At 38.8% G+C, this 17,500-nt stretch overlaps 2 protein-coding genes and 1 non-coding gene across 3 annotated transcripts in view; 1 reads left to right on the top strand and 2 right to left on the bottom strand.

Moving 5' to 3' along the window:
* The window catches only part of LOC144979120 (uncharacterized), a 50,898-nt gene extending 39,833 nt beyond the window's left edge, over positions 1–11,065 (top strand). The window contains 4 exon segments of the mRNA XM_078925719.1: positions 6,697–6,799; positions 7,554–7,672; positions 10,939–10,982; positions 10,984–11,065. Coding sequence (XP_078781845.1) covers positions 6,697–6,799; positions 7,554–7,672; positions 10,939–10,982; positions 10,984–11,065 — 348 coding nt within the window.
* Trnac-gca (transfer RNA cysteine (anticodon GCA)) lies at positions 818–889 on the bottom strand. Its single transcript has one exon. It is a non-coding gene; the product is annotated as a tRNA-Cys (tRNA).
* A 3,318-nt stretch (positions 11,066–14,383) lies between the features above and the next one.
* The window catches only part of LOC144979655 (uncharacterized), a 26,066-nt gene continuing 22,949 nt past the window's right edge, over positions 14,384–17,500 (bottom strand). The window contains exon 12 of the mRNA XM_078926485.1: positions 14,384–14,980. Coding sequence (XP_078782611.1) covers positions 14,853–14,980 — 128 coding nt within the window. The 3' untranslated portion in view covers positions 14,384–14,852. The remainder of the gene's footprint in view (positions 14,981–17,500) is intronic.

Genomic DNA, 17,500 nt, shown 5'->3' with positions numbered 1-17,500 from the left:
TTTTTTATTTATAAATATTGATGAATAAATACCAAAATCCATCAACAAAACTGTGTTAACGATGCTTACATCAGTTGTATCCCAGAATAGAGAATCGGGTAGCAATATGTCCTGACACTTGTGTGGAGTAACTACACATAATAGGCTCCAACAGTCGTGACGTCACTTCCCTCGTAATGACGCATAATAACCTAGTAACTGGTTCTAAACTATCGGAATAATGGCGGACGCCCTTATGAAATACCTCTCCGACAAGCATAAAAGTGTGTCCAGAGGAGAAAAACATTATAAATCTGATCATGTTTTGACTTTTAGACATTCTGATCACATGACATATGAAAGAGTTATAGCCAGAATGAAGAATAAAAAGTACCGATTTTCTTTGTTTAGAACTAAGCTGCTGGTTGCTGGGCGGATATGACATCAGACTATTGAATCCAATTACTTACCTATTATCATGATTGTTATTATGGTCGTGGAAAGAATTTTATAATACATTTCTTTTGTTTGTCTGTTTGCTTTTTTTTTGGGTTGTTTTTTAAGGCAGAGCTCAAGTTTTGATTGTATTTTTCGCTTGTTTGGTTGTTTTTTTTTTTTTGTTTGTTTTTTTTTTTTGTTTTTTTTTTTTTTGTTTTTTTTTTTTTGGGGGGGGGGGGGTTGTTATTTTAAATAAAAATTATTTATTTTTTCAATTTGCAAGGGGGGGGGGGGGGGGGGTCTCCACCCTCCCCCATTAATATGTTAGAGGACCAAAACATATTTTAAAAGGAAGAAAAGATAAAGTTAAGAGGAACATTTAAAAAAAAATAAAAAATAAAGGGGACACCCGGGTTTGAACCGGGGACCTCTCGATCTGCAGTCAAATGCTCTACCACTGAGCTATATCCCCTACATGTACAATTGAAAACTGGGACTATATATATAGGTACAAATCTACGTTAATTCATGATAATGGATGATGAAATTGTTCTGTAATTCGAGCATAAGATTAGCATATTATTTGTAGTGCATTGAGCACCGCGTAGACGGGAACGTATTGCATTCCCACGACAGAATATTATTATTATCCGATCTTCCCAATTAAACGGAGAATTATTAAAAACATAGATTGAATGAAGTTGACGTCACCTGGCTCTTTGTCATTTTTTTTTACTTTTTAGGGAGCCAGTTGGTGATTAGTTCTCGCTAAAGTCTCTCTTACAGACAAGAACCGTTCATATTATTAAATTTATATTTTCATTCAACAGTGGAGAGAGAGAGAGAGAGAGAGAGAGAGAGAGAGAGAGAGAGAAGAGAGAGAGAGAGAGAGAGAGAGAGAGAGAGACCTTGACCTTTCACCCCATAAGCAAAGAGACCGCCATCGGTCCTGGGTGTATTTGACGGTTGTATCTGACCCCAGCAGTGATTGGGTAGATTTGAACATTAAATGTGGCGGAAAGTACTTTACTTTGCCAAGACTAGCACCCTTCTCAAATGGGTAAAGTAGTTCTTTAGAGCCAATAGGTCCATGGAGCCGGAGTTTATCCCGGTTTTTATAGCGTGAAACGGACAAAAGCAATTGCTTGCTACCCTTTGGACAGATGCTGGTCTATCGCAAAGTACTTTCTAACAGACCCAGCTACCCAATCATTTCTGGGTGGATAGGGGGGGGGGGGGGGGTCAGAATAAAATCCCGACTGCAACTCGGGATCGATCTTTGTCCCTTTGCGCGTGAAGCGAGTGCTCTACCAACTGAGTTCTCGGGACCCCCACTCAAATGGGTAGCGAACAATGAAAACTTCCCGTAGTTTAACGGCACTGAAACCGGGATCAACTCTAGCTTCCCTGGCCTTACGATTCGCAAGAACAATTTCCTTATCTGCAATCTCGGTGTTAGTTGTATCCTAAATTTTCATCACGTTTAATTGATGCCATGCGTTTAGATAATATACTCACAACACCCACCAGCCGGATTTAACGTACCGACACACAAAACTATATGTAACCTTGAACGTTTATAATCTGATTGATAGAATTTAATGAGAACCAGTCACCAAAGAGGGTGTCTAAAAACAACAATAATAATGAAAGGAGATGAGCGACTAAATTTCGTCCCTTCTATTTGTAATTGTATCACTTCCCGTAATCGCAATGCAGGCCACCGTCCCTTTTCAAAGATTTCACCAGTTATAATCGGACGTACCTGGAAAAAGACACGTATTTAAGAATTTGGCCAGAAAACTCGACTTTCAAATATCGATTGCTTTTTAAATGACCTTCATCTTAGCAAAAACTCTCAAACCTGGGACTTCGTGAAGTCTTTTTTTTTGCCAAGATGAGGGTCATTTAAATCGGTCGATATTTGAAGGATGACTTTTATGGCCAAATGTTAATTACGTGTTTATCCAGATTCCATTGGTTAACTGTACAATGGCCTGGTTACCTCGATGCTCCACTGGCTGTTCAAACAGACGCCGGCTGTGACCTGCCTGTTTACTTTGAACCACAGCACGCACACATCGACTCCATCATCGTCGTCATCTCCCAGGCCAGTTTTAACTCGACGACGTTCGTATTTGCCGTTGGTTGCCGAACACAGAACGTGTCAGTCTGAATGGCGCCTGTATCCGCAAGGAAATGGGACATTTATTTGGGTATTAGCCTTATACGCTTAATGATGCCATCGACAACTGAAACGAGGAGAGGAGGAGAGATTTCATTACCGTGAATTATATTGTAAACAAACAAACAAACAAACAACAAATAAATGAGCTTTTATATATAGTGCAATATCCACTAAACGTGCTCAAAGCCTTTACAAAAGGGCCCCTGACCAACAGCAACATGTAACATGTAGAACGAAACATGACGCCTGTTAGGCGATTATATATATATATATTTTTTTTTCCCGACAACGACAACGCTGTCAACGGCAAGGTACTCATTTTACACATGAGTACGGTGAGAGAATGTGAGTAAAGGCCCTTTACAAGAACTCAACTATGCGCCGAGCGATGCTCGAACCCAGAACCTTCCTATCCAAATGAAAGTGTCATAACACAAGACCACATAGCCTCACATTCTTTTGTACAAAGAATAACCCCCTGTTTAACATAGACACGAAAATCGCCTCACTTGATACGATACAGCCAGCACTTGAAACAAAATTAACATATACATAGTTTACTCATTCAATTGAAAATATATCTTTCTTATTGTGGCAGCGTAGCTCAGTGGTACGGTCTTTGCTTCCTACCCGAAAGGTACCGAGTTCAATCACCCGCTGCTGCGTTGTGTGGCCTTGAGCAAGTCACCTCGTCCTAGCTCACTTTGCGGCGCTGCTCTGCGGCTGACGCCTGGGTTATTCCAGTCTTCCTTTGGAATAGACCCTAAAGACACATTTCCCTTGGGGATGAATAAAGGGAATTTTATTTATTTATCTATTATTATTTATTTATTTATTTTATTTATTTATTTATTTATTTATTAGATGACTACTTGTATTGTCATCTCATCTTTCTATCTACAATCCGAATCTCTCTCCCCTTCATCAACTTCCCTGTACTTGAATCGTTTGATTCCTAAGTCGAATGTTTCACGACGTGCTTTCGTACATTCTGCTGCTCCCTATGTATGGAACGCTCTTTCAGTGGACACCAGGCACTGTAATTCTCTGTCCTCCTTTAAAGCCTCTGTGAAGACAAGAGTATGTCCTTTCAGTTTTCTGTGAGGGATTTTATTGATTTTGTTGAAAGATGTATTTGATCGCAAGTGAATATGTATAAGCGCTTCCGAGCATTTTTTGTGTGGAAAAGGGCGCAATAGAAACTATTATTATTATTATATTATTATTATTATTATTATTATTATTATTATTATTATTATTATTATTATTATTATTATTATTATTATTATTATTATTTATTATTATTATATATATCTATAGCTATATTGAATTTAGGACAATATTGTAAATGATAGGTTTGTAAAGAGGACAAACGGATGCATGGTATGGCCTTGTAATGATGGATTGATGGACAAACGGATGCATGGTATGGCCTAGTAATGATGGTTTGATGGACAAACGGATACATGGTATGGCCTGGTAATGATGGTTTGATGGACAAACGGATGCATGGTATGGCCTTGTAATGATGGTTTGATGGACAAACGGATACATGGTATGGCCTTGTAATGATGGTTTGATGGAGAAACGGATGCATGGTAGGCCTTGTAATGATGGTTTGATGGAGAAACGGATGCATGGTATGGCCTTGTAATGATGGTTTGATGGACAAACGGATGCATGGTATGGCCTTGTAATGATGGTTTGATGGAGAAACGGATGCATAGTAGGCCTTGTAATGATGGATTGATGGACAAACGGATGCATGGTATGGCCTTGTAATGATGGTTTGATGGACAAACGGATACATGGTATGGCCTTGTAATGATGGTTTGATGGAGAAACGGATGCATGGTATGGCCTTGTAATGATGGTTTGATGGAGAAACGGATGTATGGTATGGCCTTGTAATGATGGTTTGATGGAGAAACGGATGCATGGTATGGCCTTGTAATGATGGTTTGATGGAGAAACGGATGCATGGTATGGCCTTGTAATGATGGTTTGATGGAGAAACGGATGTATGGTAGGCCTTGTAATGATGGATTGATGGACAAACGGATGCATGGTATGGCCTTGTAATGATGGTTTGATGGACAAACGGATGCATGGTATGGCCTTGTAATGATGGTTTGATGGACAAACGGATGCATGGTATGGCCTTGTAATGATGGTTTGATGGACAAACGGATACATGGTATGGCCTTGTAATGATGGTTTGATGGACAAACGGATACATGGTATGGCCTGGTAATGATGGTTTGATGGACAAACGGATGCATGGTATGGCCTTGTAATGATGGTTTGATGGACAAACGGATACATGGTATGGCCTTGTAATGATGGTTTGATGGAGAAACGGATGCATGGTAGGCCTTGTAATGATGGTTTGATGGAGAAACGGATGCATGGTATGGCCTTGTAATGATGGTTTGATGGACAAACGGATGCATGGTATGGCCTTGTAATGATGGTTTGATGGAGAAACGGATGCATAGTAGGCCTTGTAATGATGGATTGATGGACAAACGGATGCATGGTATGGCCTTGTAATGATGGTTTGATGGACAAACGGATACATGGTATGGCCTTGTAATGATGGTTGATGGAGAAACGGATGCATGGTATGGCCTTGTAATGATGGTTTGATGGAGAAACGGATGTATGGTATGGCCTTGTAATGATGGTTTGATGGAGAAACGGATGCATGGTATGGCCTTGTAATGATGGTTTGATGGAGAAACGGATGCATGGTATGGCCTTGTAATGATGGTTTGATGGAGAAACGGATGTATGGTATGGCCTTGTAATGATGGTTTGATGGAGAAACGGATGCATGGTATGGCCTTGTAATGATGGTTTGATGGACAAACGGATGCATGGTATGGCCTTGTAATGATGGTTTGATTGAGAAACGGATGCATGGTAGGCCTTGTAATGATGGATTGATGGACAAACGGATGCATGGTATGGCCTTGTAATGATGGTTTGATTGAGAAACGGATGCATGGTATGGCCTTGTAATGATGGTTTGATGGACAAACGGATGCATGGTATGGCCTTGTAATGATGGTTTGATGGACAAACGGATACATGGTATGGCCTTGTAATGATGGTTTGATGGACAAACGGATACATGGTATGGCCTTGTAATGATGGTGTGATCGACAAACGGATACATGGTATGGCCTTGTAATGATGGTTTGATGGACAAACGGATGCATGGTATGGCCTTGTAATGATGGTTTGATGGACAAACGGATACATGGTATGGCCTTGTAATGATGATTTGATGGACAAACGGATGCATGGTATGGCCTTGTAATGATGGTTTGATGGACAAACGGATACATGGTATGGCCTTGTAATGATGGTGTGATCGACAAACGGATGCATGGTATGGCCTTGTAATGATGGTTTGATGGACAAACGGATGGATGGTATGGCCTTGTAATGATGGTTTGATGGACAAACGGATGGATGGTATGGCCTTGTAATGATGGTTTGATGGACAAACGGATGCATGGTATGGCCTTGTAATGATGGTTTGATGGAGAAAAAAAATTAGGAATTGTGTGTCCGCAAAACAATCTATTTTTGTAATGGACATCAATTTCTGACAGACAGTCAACCGTTCATCCATCTCTCAGCCATTCTTCCCGAGTGTGTCTTCTACCAGCCGGAAGTAAAATAGTAAACGCCCTCTTCGACCAGCTGTTTAATTCCCATAGCATCTATACCATTTGTTATGAATGACAAGATATCCAATAGGATTCAATAGTCTGACGTCACGTCCGTCCAGCAACCAGCAGCTTGGTTCTAAACAAAGAAAATCGGTACTTTTTATTCTTCACGCTGGCTAGAACTTTTTCACATGTCATGTGATCAGAATGCATAAAAGTCAAAACATTAACATGATCAGATTTATGTTTTTCTCCTCTGGATACACTTTTATGCTCGTCGGAGAAGTATTTCATAAGGGCGTCCGCCATTGTTCCGATAGTTTAGAACCAGTTATTAAGTTATTATGCGTCATTACGAGGGAAGTGACGTCACGACTGTTGAATCCAATTTTCATTGACTATCCCCAGGGGCTCAAAATCATGGGGAATCCTCACATGACCTGCTTTGCCATTGGATCTGATGACCCGGATGTAGACATTCTTGTCGTGGCTGACCTCATGGAGAAAAGGGGTAGGAGTAGCGGTCAAAGGTCACGGCCAATGATAGACATATTATGAAATAGGTGTGATTAATGGGGCGATATTGCCCTAATAGACATCGGGAAATTAGGGCAGTGAGACCCACTACTACAACCACCGTCACCACATCACTATTCCTACCACCACCCCCACTGCTGCAACCATCACCATATCATCATCCCTACCACAACATCATCATCCCTACCACCACTGCTATCACCATCACATCATCATTCCTACTACAACCATCGCATCATCATCCACTACAACCATCACATCATCATCCCTACTACAATCATCACATCATCATCCCTACTACAACCATCACATCATCATCCCTACTACAACCATCACATCATCATCCCTACTACAATCATCACCATCCCTACTACAATCATCACATCATCATTCCTACTACAACCATCACATCATCATTCCTACTACAATCATCACATCATCATCCCTACTACAACCATCACATCACCATCCCTACTACAACAATCACATCATCATTCCTACTACAACCATCACCACCACATCATCATCCCTACTACAACTACGACCATCACCACCACATTATCATCCCTACCACCGCTACTACAACCACCACCACAACTACTACAACCATCACCACCACTACTACTACAACCAAATCACATTTGTGAATTCAAATGACAACGGTTCACATCGGCTATCCCAGTCTTCCATTGGAATATACATAATCAATCTACCCATTTTGTATTCAGGGTGGGTCATGGAACGGCAACAGAACCCGAACTGTCTCCATTGTTCCATCATGCCACACCACAACAACTCTTGTGATGCTCTCATTGATGACTTGACGCAATGCACGCGAAATGCACGGGTAAGGAAGGCAACAAAATACTCTTGTCATTGTCATGGGTAAAATGTATCACAATGTAAAGTCGTTATCATTCATCTTTCCATCATCATCATCACCACCGCCATCTCCTTCATCGTGCACTCTATTTTTATTATAATTATCATCTCCACCATCATCACCATCTTCATCGTACACTCTATCATTATCACCACCAACATCTTCACTGTACACTCTATCATTATCATCATCACCATCTTCATCGTACACTCTATCATTATTATCATCACCACCATCTTCACCGTACACTCTATTATTATTATCACCACCACCATCTTCACTGTACACTCTATTATTATCACCACCACCATCTTCACTGTACACTCTATTATTATTATCACCACCACCATCTTCACTGTACACTCTATTATTATTATCACCACCACCATCTTCACTGTACACTCTATATTATTATCATCACCATCTTCACTGTATACTCTATCATTATTATTATCATCACCACCATCTTCACTGTACACTCTATTATTATTATCACCACCATCTTTACTGTACACTCTATTATTATTATCATCACCACCACCATCTTCACTGTACACTCTATTATTATTATCATCATCACCATCTTCATCGTACACTCTATTATTATTATCATCACCACCACCATCTTCATCGTACACTCTATCATTATCATCATCACCACCATCTTCACCGTACACTCTATCATTATTATCATCACCACCATCTTCACTGTACACTCTATCATTATTATCATCACCACCACCATCTTCACTGTACACTCTATCATTATATCATCTCACACCACCATCTTCACTGTACACTCTATCATTATTATCACACACAATCTTCACCGTACACTCTATCATTATTATCATCACCGCCATATTCACCGTACACTCTATCATTATCATCACCACCATCTTCATCGTACACTCTATCATTATTATCATCACCACCATCTTCATCGTACACTCTATTATTATTATCATCACCACCATCTTCATCGCACTCTATCATTATCATCATCACCACCATCTTCACTGTACACTCTATTATTATTATCACCACCATCTTCACCGTACACTCTATTATTATTATCACCACCACCATCTTCATCGTACACTCTATCATTATCATCATCACCACCACCATCTTCATCGTACACTCTATTATTATTATCATCACCACCATCTTCATCGCACTCTATCATTATTATCATCACCACCATCTTCACCGTACACTCTATCATTATCATCACCACCACCATCTTCATCGTACACTCTATCATTATCATCACCACCACCATCTTCACCGTACACTCTATCATTATCATCACCACCACCATCTTTATCGTACACTCTATCATTATCATCACCACCACCATCTTCACTGTACACTCTATCATTATTATCATCACCACCATCTTCACTGTACACTCTATCATTATTATCATCACCACCACCATCTTCACTGTACACTCTATCATTATTATCATCACCACCATCTTCACTGTACACTCTATCATTATTATCATCACCACCACCACCATCTTCACTGTACACTCTATCATTATTATCATCACCACCACCATCTTCACTGTACACTCTATCATTATTATCATCACCACAATCTTCACCGTACACTCTATCATTATTATCATCACCACCATCTTCACCGTACACTCTATCATTATCATCACCACCATCTTCATCGTACACTCTATCATTATCATCACCACCACCATCTTCATCGTACACTCTATCATTATCATCACCACCACCATCATCACTGTACACTCTATCATTATCATCACCACCATCTTCACCGTACACTCTATCATTATCATCACCACCATCTTCACCGTACACTCTATCATTATCATCACCACCATCTTCACTGTACACTCTATCATTATTATCATCACCACCATCTTCATCGTACACTCTATTATTATTATCATCACCACCACCATCTTCACCGTACACTCTATTATCATCATCACCACCATCTTCACTGTACACTCTATCATTATCATCATCACCACCATCTTCACCGTACACTCTATCATTATCATCATCACCACCATCTTCACTGTACACTCTATTATTATCATCATCACCACCATCTTCATCGTACACTCTATCATTATTATCATCACCACCATCTTCACTGTACACTCTATCATTATTATCATCACCACCATCTTCACCGTACACTCTATCATTATTATCATCACCACCATCTTCACTGTACACTCTATCATTATTATCATCACCACCATCTTCACTGTACACTCTATCATTATTATCATCACCACCATCTTCATCGTACACTCTATCATTATTATCATCACCACCATCTTCACCGTACACTCTATCATTATCATCACCACCATCTTCATCGTACACTCTATCATTATTATCATCACCACCATCTTCATCGTAACTCTATATTCATATCATCACCACCATCTTCACTACTCTATCATTATCTATCATCACCATCTTCACCTACACTCTATCATTATTATCATCATCTCACCATCTTCATCTACCTCTATCATTATTATCATCACCACCTTCATACTTTTGGCTGGTAGATTCCCGCTCCCAATTAGTGAGCAGTGAGGTATTTGCTCGTGTCTTCTATCCGCTTATATCGTTTTCCAACATGCTTTCTGTCATGTCTTGATAATTATTGGGTTTTGTCCTGGCCCTGCGGGATGTACTGGAGGAACAGTCGAATGCATATTATAGTTTTGAGATGATAATTTTTTCCTTGTAAATCATCTCTTTGTTATGTACTGTTAGTTTTTTAAAATATTTAATAAATGATTTATAAACATCTGAGTGTATTCTTCTTAATGGGATCTTGTGCTTGTGTCTGGAGGAAACTTGTAGCTATCTCAAACTATGTACTTTGATAGTATGCCCTTGGATTCTACATAATATGTTCCCTTTTTGTTCCATTCCCCTTTGTCTTACTTTTTCCTCAATCCCTTAATTGTACATCGACAATGTTTATTCTGTCCAATTTTCTTCCTTTTTACTGGCGCTGATATGACCTAAATGTATTGCAAGCGCCGTAAAACACTTAAAAACAAATAAAAACATTAGATACTTTTGGTTTTTTTTTTAAAGGTGATGTCACCTATCCATATTCTAACCACGTCCGTATTTTGATTCATTCATCCATTTTTATACCATATAACCTATCATGAAACAGCCAATCCTTTCCCTCCCTCCACTCAGGGCAAGAAAGAGTTGTCCAAACAAGGCACAGCTGGGATCTACGGGATTGGCCACCATCCCAGATGCCACAATTGTGGAGGATTTTGTGAAGGAGTTTTTCTCCCAAGTATACAAGATACAGTCGTAGTAGTAGTAGTAGTAGTAGTAGTAGTAGTAGTAGTAGTAGTAGTAATAGTAATAGTAGTAGTAGTAGTATAGTAGTATAGTAGTAGTAAGTTAGTAAGTAGTCTAGTAGTAGTAGATAGATAGTAGTAGTAGTAGTAATAGTACTAGTAATAGTATAGTATAGTATAGTATAGTATAGAGTACTAGTAATAGTACTAGTACTAGTAATAGTACTAGTATAGTATAGTAGTAGTACTAGTATAGTATAGTATAGTACTAGTATAGTATAGTATGTAGTATAGTATAGTATAGTACTGTATAGTACTAGTATAGTACTAGTATAGTAGTAGTATGTATAGTAGTAGTAATAGTATAGTAGTATAGTAGTATGTAATAGTAATAGTAGTAGTATAGTAGTAGTAGTTAGTATAGTAGTAGTAGTAGTAGTAGTAGTAGTAGTATAGTAGTAGTAGTATAGTAGTAAGTAGTAGTAGTAATAGTAGTAGTAGTAGTAGTAGTAGTAGTAGTAGTAGTAGTAGTAGTAGTAGTAGTATGTAGTAGTATAGTAGTAGTAGTAGTATAGTATAGTATAGTAGTAGTAGTAATAGTAGTATAGTAGTATGTAGTAGTAGTAGTAGTAGTGTAGTAGTAGTAGTAGTAGTATTAGTAGTAGTATAGTAGTAGTAGTAGTAGTAGTAGTAGTAGTAGTAGTAGTAGTAGTAGTAGTAGTAGTAGTAGTAGTAGTAGTAGTTAGTAGTAGTAGTAGTAGTAGTAGTAGTAGTAGTAGTAGTAGTAGTAGTAGTAGTAGTAGTAGTATAGTAGTAGTAGTTAGTAGTAGTAGTAGTAGTAGTAGAAAGTAGTAGTAGTAGTAGTAGTAGTAGTAGTAGTAGTTAGTAGTAGTAAGTAGTAGTAGTAGTAGTAGTAGTAGTAGTAGTAGTAGTAGTAGTAGTAGTAGTAGTAGTAGTAGTAGTTAGTAGTAGTAGTAGTAGTAGTAGTAGTAGTAGTAGTAGTAGTAGTAGTAGTAGTAGTAGTAGTAGTAGTAGTAGTAGTAGTAGTAGTAGTAGTAGTAGAAAGTAGTAGTAGTATAGTAGTAGTAGTAGTAGTAGTAGTAGTAGTAGTATGTAGTAGTAGTAGTAGTAGTAGTAGTAGTAGTAGTAGTAGTAGTAGTAGTAGTAGTAGTAGTAGTAGTAGTAGTAGTAGTAGTAGTAGTAGTAGTAGTAGTAGTAATAGTTTTACAAAACCAAAAAGGAATAGAACATCATCAAAAAAGACAAAAAATCCCAATTTCGTACGAAATATTATTTAGTCGTCGATCTTGTTTTTTAGTAATGTATCTATGTCTTTATTGTTCTTTGTTGTTGGCTGAAGAAGGGTTTGGGGCCTGAAACGTTCAGTGTTTGGCATTTTGTTCTTTCATGAAGCTGTTATGTATTCCTTGTTGTTTATGACTACGTTGACAGTCCACCGCTCGTAGCAGCTTTGTTGTGTCACTCTGACTTGGAAGTCTCTGCCAATAGATAGTATGCGCTTGGCTAAGAAGCTCACAACATTGCCATCCAGAAGTATAACGGACCAACACACAAAACTGTGTGTATCCTTGAACGTTTATAGTCTGGTTAATACAGTTTTGTGAGAATTCTTCATAAACATGGACAGCAAAAAACAATAACAAAGACCTGATTGACGTCAACTTCATACTATCTATATGATGTTTTGATAATACAGGGACAAGTTATCAATGTAGAGTGATCAATGTTTGAAAAATAGTTAAATAAAATTCCCTTTATTCATCCCAAAGGGGAAATTTGTCTCTAGTGTCTATATAAGGAAACACTGGAATAACCCAGGCGTCAGACACAGTGCATCGCCGCAAATTGAGCTAGAGCGAGGTGACTTGCTCAAGGCCACACAGCGCAGCAGTGGGTGATCGAACTCTGTACCTTTCAGGTATGAAGCAAAGACCATACAGTTGAGCCCTGTAGATGTTTCCTAACTGAAATATGTAACTTTATGGGATGTTCTGTTCTGTTTTTCTAGTATGTTTCTTACTGGTTTTTCTGACACTGTTTCATACACAACTTTCCAAACATTGACCTTCGACCAGTGCCTGCTCCATAATTTGTCACGGTGATAATTTCAAAATAAAAACCAAGCACTCAGGTCTTTGTTATTGTTTTTTGCCATCTGCGTTTATGAGTAATTCTCACAAAACTGTATTAAATCGACTATAAACGTTCATGAATACACACAGTTTTGTGTGTAGGTCCGTTATACTTCCGGATGGCAATGTTATGAGCTTCTTATTCTTAGCCAAGCATATCCTGTCTTCATCCTCTTTTTTATTATGACGTAAAGTCAGGATTCACAGAGGTAAAACGTTCCTTTGTGAAAAATATGTTACAGTGAATCACATAATCAGTCGGATGGTGAAAAGGTTTGAACTGAGATATTGTCAAGTTTAGTTAGAAGGTCAATTTTGATCAGAAATTAGTACTTGTCGTAAATGATTAAATCAGCCCTTTTTGTACATCTACGGGAAATACCAAAGCTTAATTTCACTTCTAAATATTTTTACAGCTGGTCAAGTTGAAAAAGTATGAAATTTGAAAAAAGTTGCTGGATACCTTTCTCATACATCTGACCATAACGTCATGAAAAATCATCCGATTTACTTCAAATAAAGATAAGATTAAAATTCTCTGGGGAGCATAATATTCTTTCAGAAAATGGAAAAAATACAAATCCAAAATTTTCACTTTCCGACTGATTATGTCATGCACTGACACATATAGGAATTAAAATTGTCCCAACAATCGGATAACCTCTGTGGTGTACTGGTAGCATGTCGGACTGGTAATCAGAATGTCTGAGGTTCGATTCTCAGTGAGGCAGGCTGATTTTTTTTCTTACTGCTTTGTCTGTCACTGTTTCATACACAGGGTTACAGGTTCGTATCCTACACACCAGTGTCTGCTCCATAATTTGGTGCTTTGATATTTGACTCAAATGGAAAAAAATGTGTTTTTTCATGTACGGGCAGAATTCAGGTTCAGAGAATATACAATGGAATCTGCTTAAATCAACACTCTTAAAGTCAACTTGTGCTTAAAACCAACACCTCTTGTTTCTCCCACCAAATCTTCTGTTCTTATCCAAGTGTCTTCATTGACACTGGATACCGTCAACCATGCTTCAAGTCAACCAAACTTTCTGGTCTGATGGTGGTGGATTTAACAGGATTCCACTGTATCATGAAATAAAGAAAGTTTTTAGAAAACCTCTTGTCAGATAAACAAAATTCAAAGGAATTGAAACAAGAATTGAAACAAGTCACTCCATATTTCATTGAAATATTTCTTCAGATTTTCTGTTCTTTCATAGAAATCATGCTTCACAATAATCCTTCATGGAGGCTAGTATGAATGATGATGATGATGATGATGATGATGATGGTAATGATAATGATGATGATGATAATGATGATGATGATGATGATGATGGTAATGATGATGATGATAATGATGATGATGATGATGATGATGATGATGATGATGATGATGATGATGATGGTAATGAAGATGATGATGGTAATGATAATGATGATGATGATGATGATGATGATGGTAATGATGTCGTTTGATGATGATGGTGATGACGATGATGATGTCGTTGATGATAAAATACCAACGATGATGGGATGAGATAAATAATAAAGATGATGACAATCACAGCAATTATAGCATAACAGACAGACATAACAATGCCATCTATATTAATAAAATAAACCAACAAACAAATGCTTTTCTTCTCTACTCCTGGTTAGGCATGTCTTTCTCCTCGCCATCCACTTCATGTTTAGACTTGAATTTCTTTTCAAGCCGTCTCCGTCTGCGAAGCCTGACAACTTCTGGTTGTTTCTCAATGACTTCTGCCTGGTCTGAAATGAAGACACAAATCAAATCAGTATTACCAATTGGCCTGATAGCTCAGTTGGTAAAGCACTCGCTTCACATCCAAACATACTGAGATCAATCCAGGGTTTTTTCTACCTCCCTCCCCACCCCTGTCCACCCAGCAGTGATTGGGTAGCTTGTCTATTTGTTTTGGCGGAAAGTACTTTGTGACAGACTTGCATCCTATCCAAAGGGTAGCAAGCAATTGCTATTGTAGCTTCGGCAAAAGCGCTATATAAATACACATTTATTATTATTATTATTATTATAATTATTTATTGTATGTTTCATACTATAGCAGACCTGCCTACTTGAAATGGAAAAACTCATAGTTTTCAGGGGCGATAACACAGTAGACATTATACCTAGTTTAAAAAATGACCAATTTGTGTTTAAATTAATCCTTTAAACTACTTTATATACTAGACAGAGACGCCAACTTTAAATTTCGCTCACAGGAATTTCAGCCACCACTCGTAGGAATTTCAATGCCGAAAGAGGAATTTCCGCGCACAAAAAACGATATTTGGCATTGTGCTTACATATTGTATAGTTCTAAATAGATAACTGATTAGAATTACAGTGTATATTATGATACATAAACACATTGCAATTTACAATCCCAAAGTTTCCTTATTTCAAATGAAGTAAAGCGCCAAAACCTAAGGGTAGAGATTGTAGTACTGGTGGTAGTGAGGATGATGTGGTGTTGGTGGTTGTAGTAATAGTGATGAAGATGTGATAGTGGTTGATGTTGTAGTTGTGGTGGTAATGATGATGATATGGTGGTGGTGGTGGTGGTTGAGGTAGTAGTGGTAGTGATGATGATATGGTGGTGGTTGAGGTAGTAGTTGTAGTGATGATATGGTGGTGGTATAGTGGTTGTAGTAGTTGTGGTCGTGATGATAATGATGTGGTGGTGGTTGTAGTAGTGGTGGTAGTGATGTTGATGTGGTGGTGGTGGTGGTGGAGGTTGTAGTACAAATGGTAGTGATGATGATGTGCTAGTGGTGGTTGTAGTAGTAATGGTAATGATGATGTGGTGGTGGTTGTAGTAGTAGGCGTGGTAGTGATGATAATGTGGTGGTGGTGGTTGTAGTAGTACTGGTCGTGATGATGATGTGGTGCTGGTGGTTGTAGTGGTAGTGATGATGATTTTGTAGTGGTTGTTGTTGTAGTATAGTAGTAGCATTAGCAGTAGTAGTAGTAGTAGTGATGATGATGATGTGGTGGTTGTAGTAGTAGTGGTAGTGATGATGATGATGATGTGGTGGTGGTGGTTGTAGTAGTAGTAGTGGTGGATAGTTATGAAGATGAGGTGATGGTGGTAGTTGCAGTAGTATTGATAGTGATGATGATGTGGTGGTCATGGTGGTTGTAGTAGTGGTGGTAGTGATGATGATGTGGTGTAGGTTGTAGTAGTGGTGGTAGTGATGATGATATGGTGGTGGTGTAGTAGTATTAGTGGGTAGTGATGATGTGTGTGGTGGTGGTTGTAGTAGTAGTGGTAATAATGATGTGGTGGTGGTGGCGGTTGTAGTAGTAGCGTAATGATGATGTGGTGGTGGTGGTTGTAGTAGTAGTGGTAGTGATGATGTGGTGGTGGTGATTGTAGTAGTAGTGGTAGTGATGATGTGGTAGTGGTAGTTGTAGTAGTAGTGGTAGTGATGATGTGGTGGTGGTGGTTGTAGTAGTAGCGGTAATGATGATGTGGTTGTGGTGGTTGTAGTAATAGTGGTAGTGATGATGTGGTGGTGGTGGTTGTAGTAGTAGTGGTAATGATGATGTGGTGGTGGTGGTGTTGTAGTAGTAGTGGTAGTGATGATGTGGTTGTGGTGGTTGTAGTATAGTGGTATGATAATGTGGTGGTGGTGGTTGTTGTAGTAGTAGTGGTATGATGATGTGGTTGTGGTGGTTGTAGTATAGTGGTAGTGATGATGGTGGTGGTGGTTGTAGTAGTAGTGGTAGTGATGATGTGTGTGGTGGTTGTAGTAGTAGTGGTAGTAATGATGTGGTGGTGGTGGTTGTAGTAGTAGTGGTATGATGATGTGGTGGTGGTGGTTGTAGTAGTGTGGTAATGAGATGTGTGTGGTGGTTGTAGTAGTAGTGGTAGATGATGTGGTGGTGGTTGTAGTAGTAGGGTGTGAAGATGTGTGTGGTGGTTGTAGTAGTAGTGGTGGTGATTGATGTGAAGCTGGTGGTTGTAGTAGTAGTGGTAGTGATGATGATGTGGTGGTGGTTGCAGTAGTAGTGTGGTGATGATGGTGTAATAATAGTGGTAATGATGATGATGTCGTGGTTGGAAGGGGGGGGGGGGGGGGTATCCTTGGAACAAATTGACCTCACCGGAATTTGACGGGAGTTGCCCGGAGCCCGGAATTTTTTGCTCCAGACCGGAGTTTTTTCCGGTGAAACCGGAGTTTTGGCATCACTGACTAGATCTGACAACAAAACTTTGTTTTCAACAATTTTATTGAATTAAAGATTTTTCTATAATTGTCAAT

The sequence above is a fragment of the Berghia stephanieae genome, chromosome 9, assembly GCF_034508935.2.
Source record: "Berghia stephanieae isolate SIO BIC M18660-M18661 chromosome 9, UCSD_Bste_1.3, whole genome shotgun sequence".
In the NCBI taxonomy this organism is placed as follows: Eukaryota; Metazoa; Mollusca; class Gastropoda; order Nudibranchia; family Aeolidiidae; genus Berghia; species Berghia stephanieae.
The sequence above is the reverse complement of the archived record's forward strand: the minus strand, read 5'-3'. Positions and strand labels throughout refer to the sequence as shown.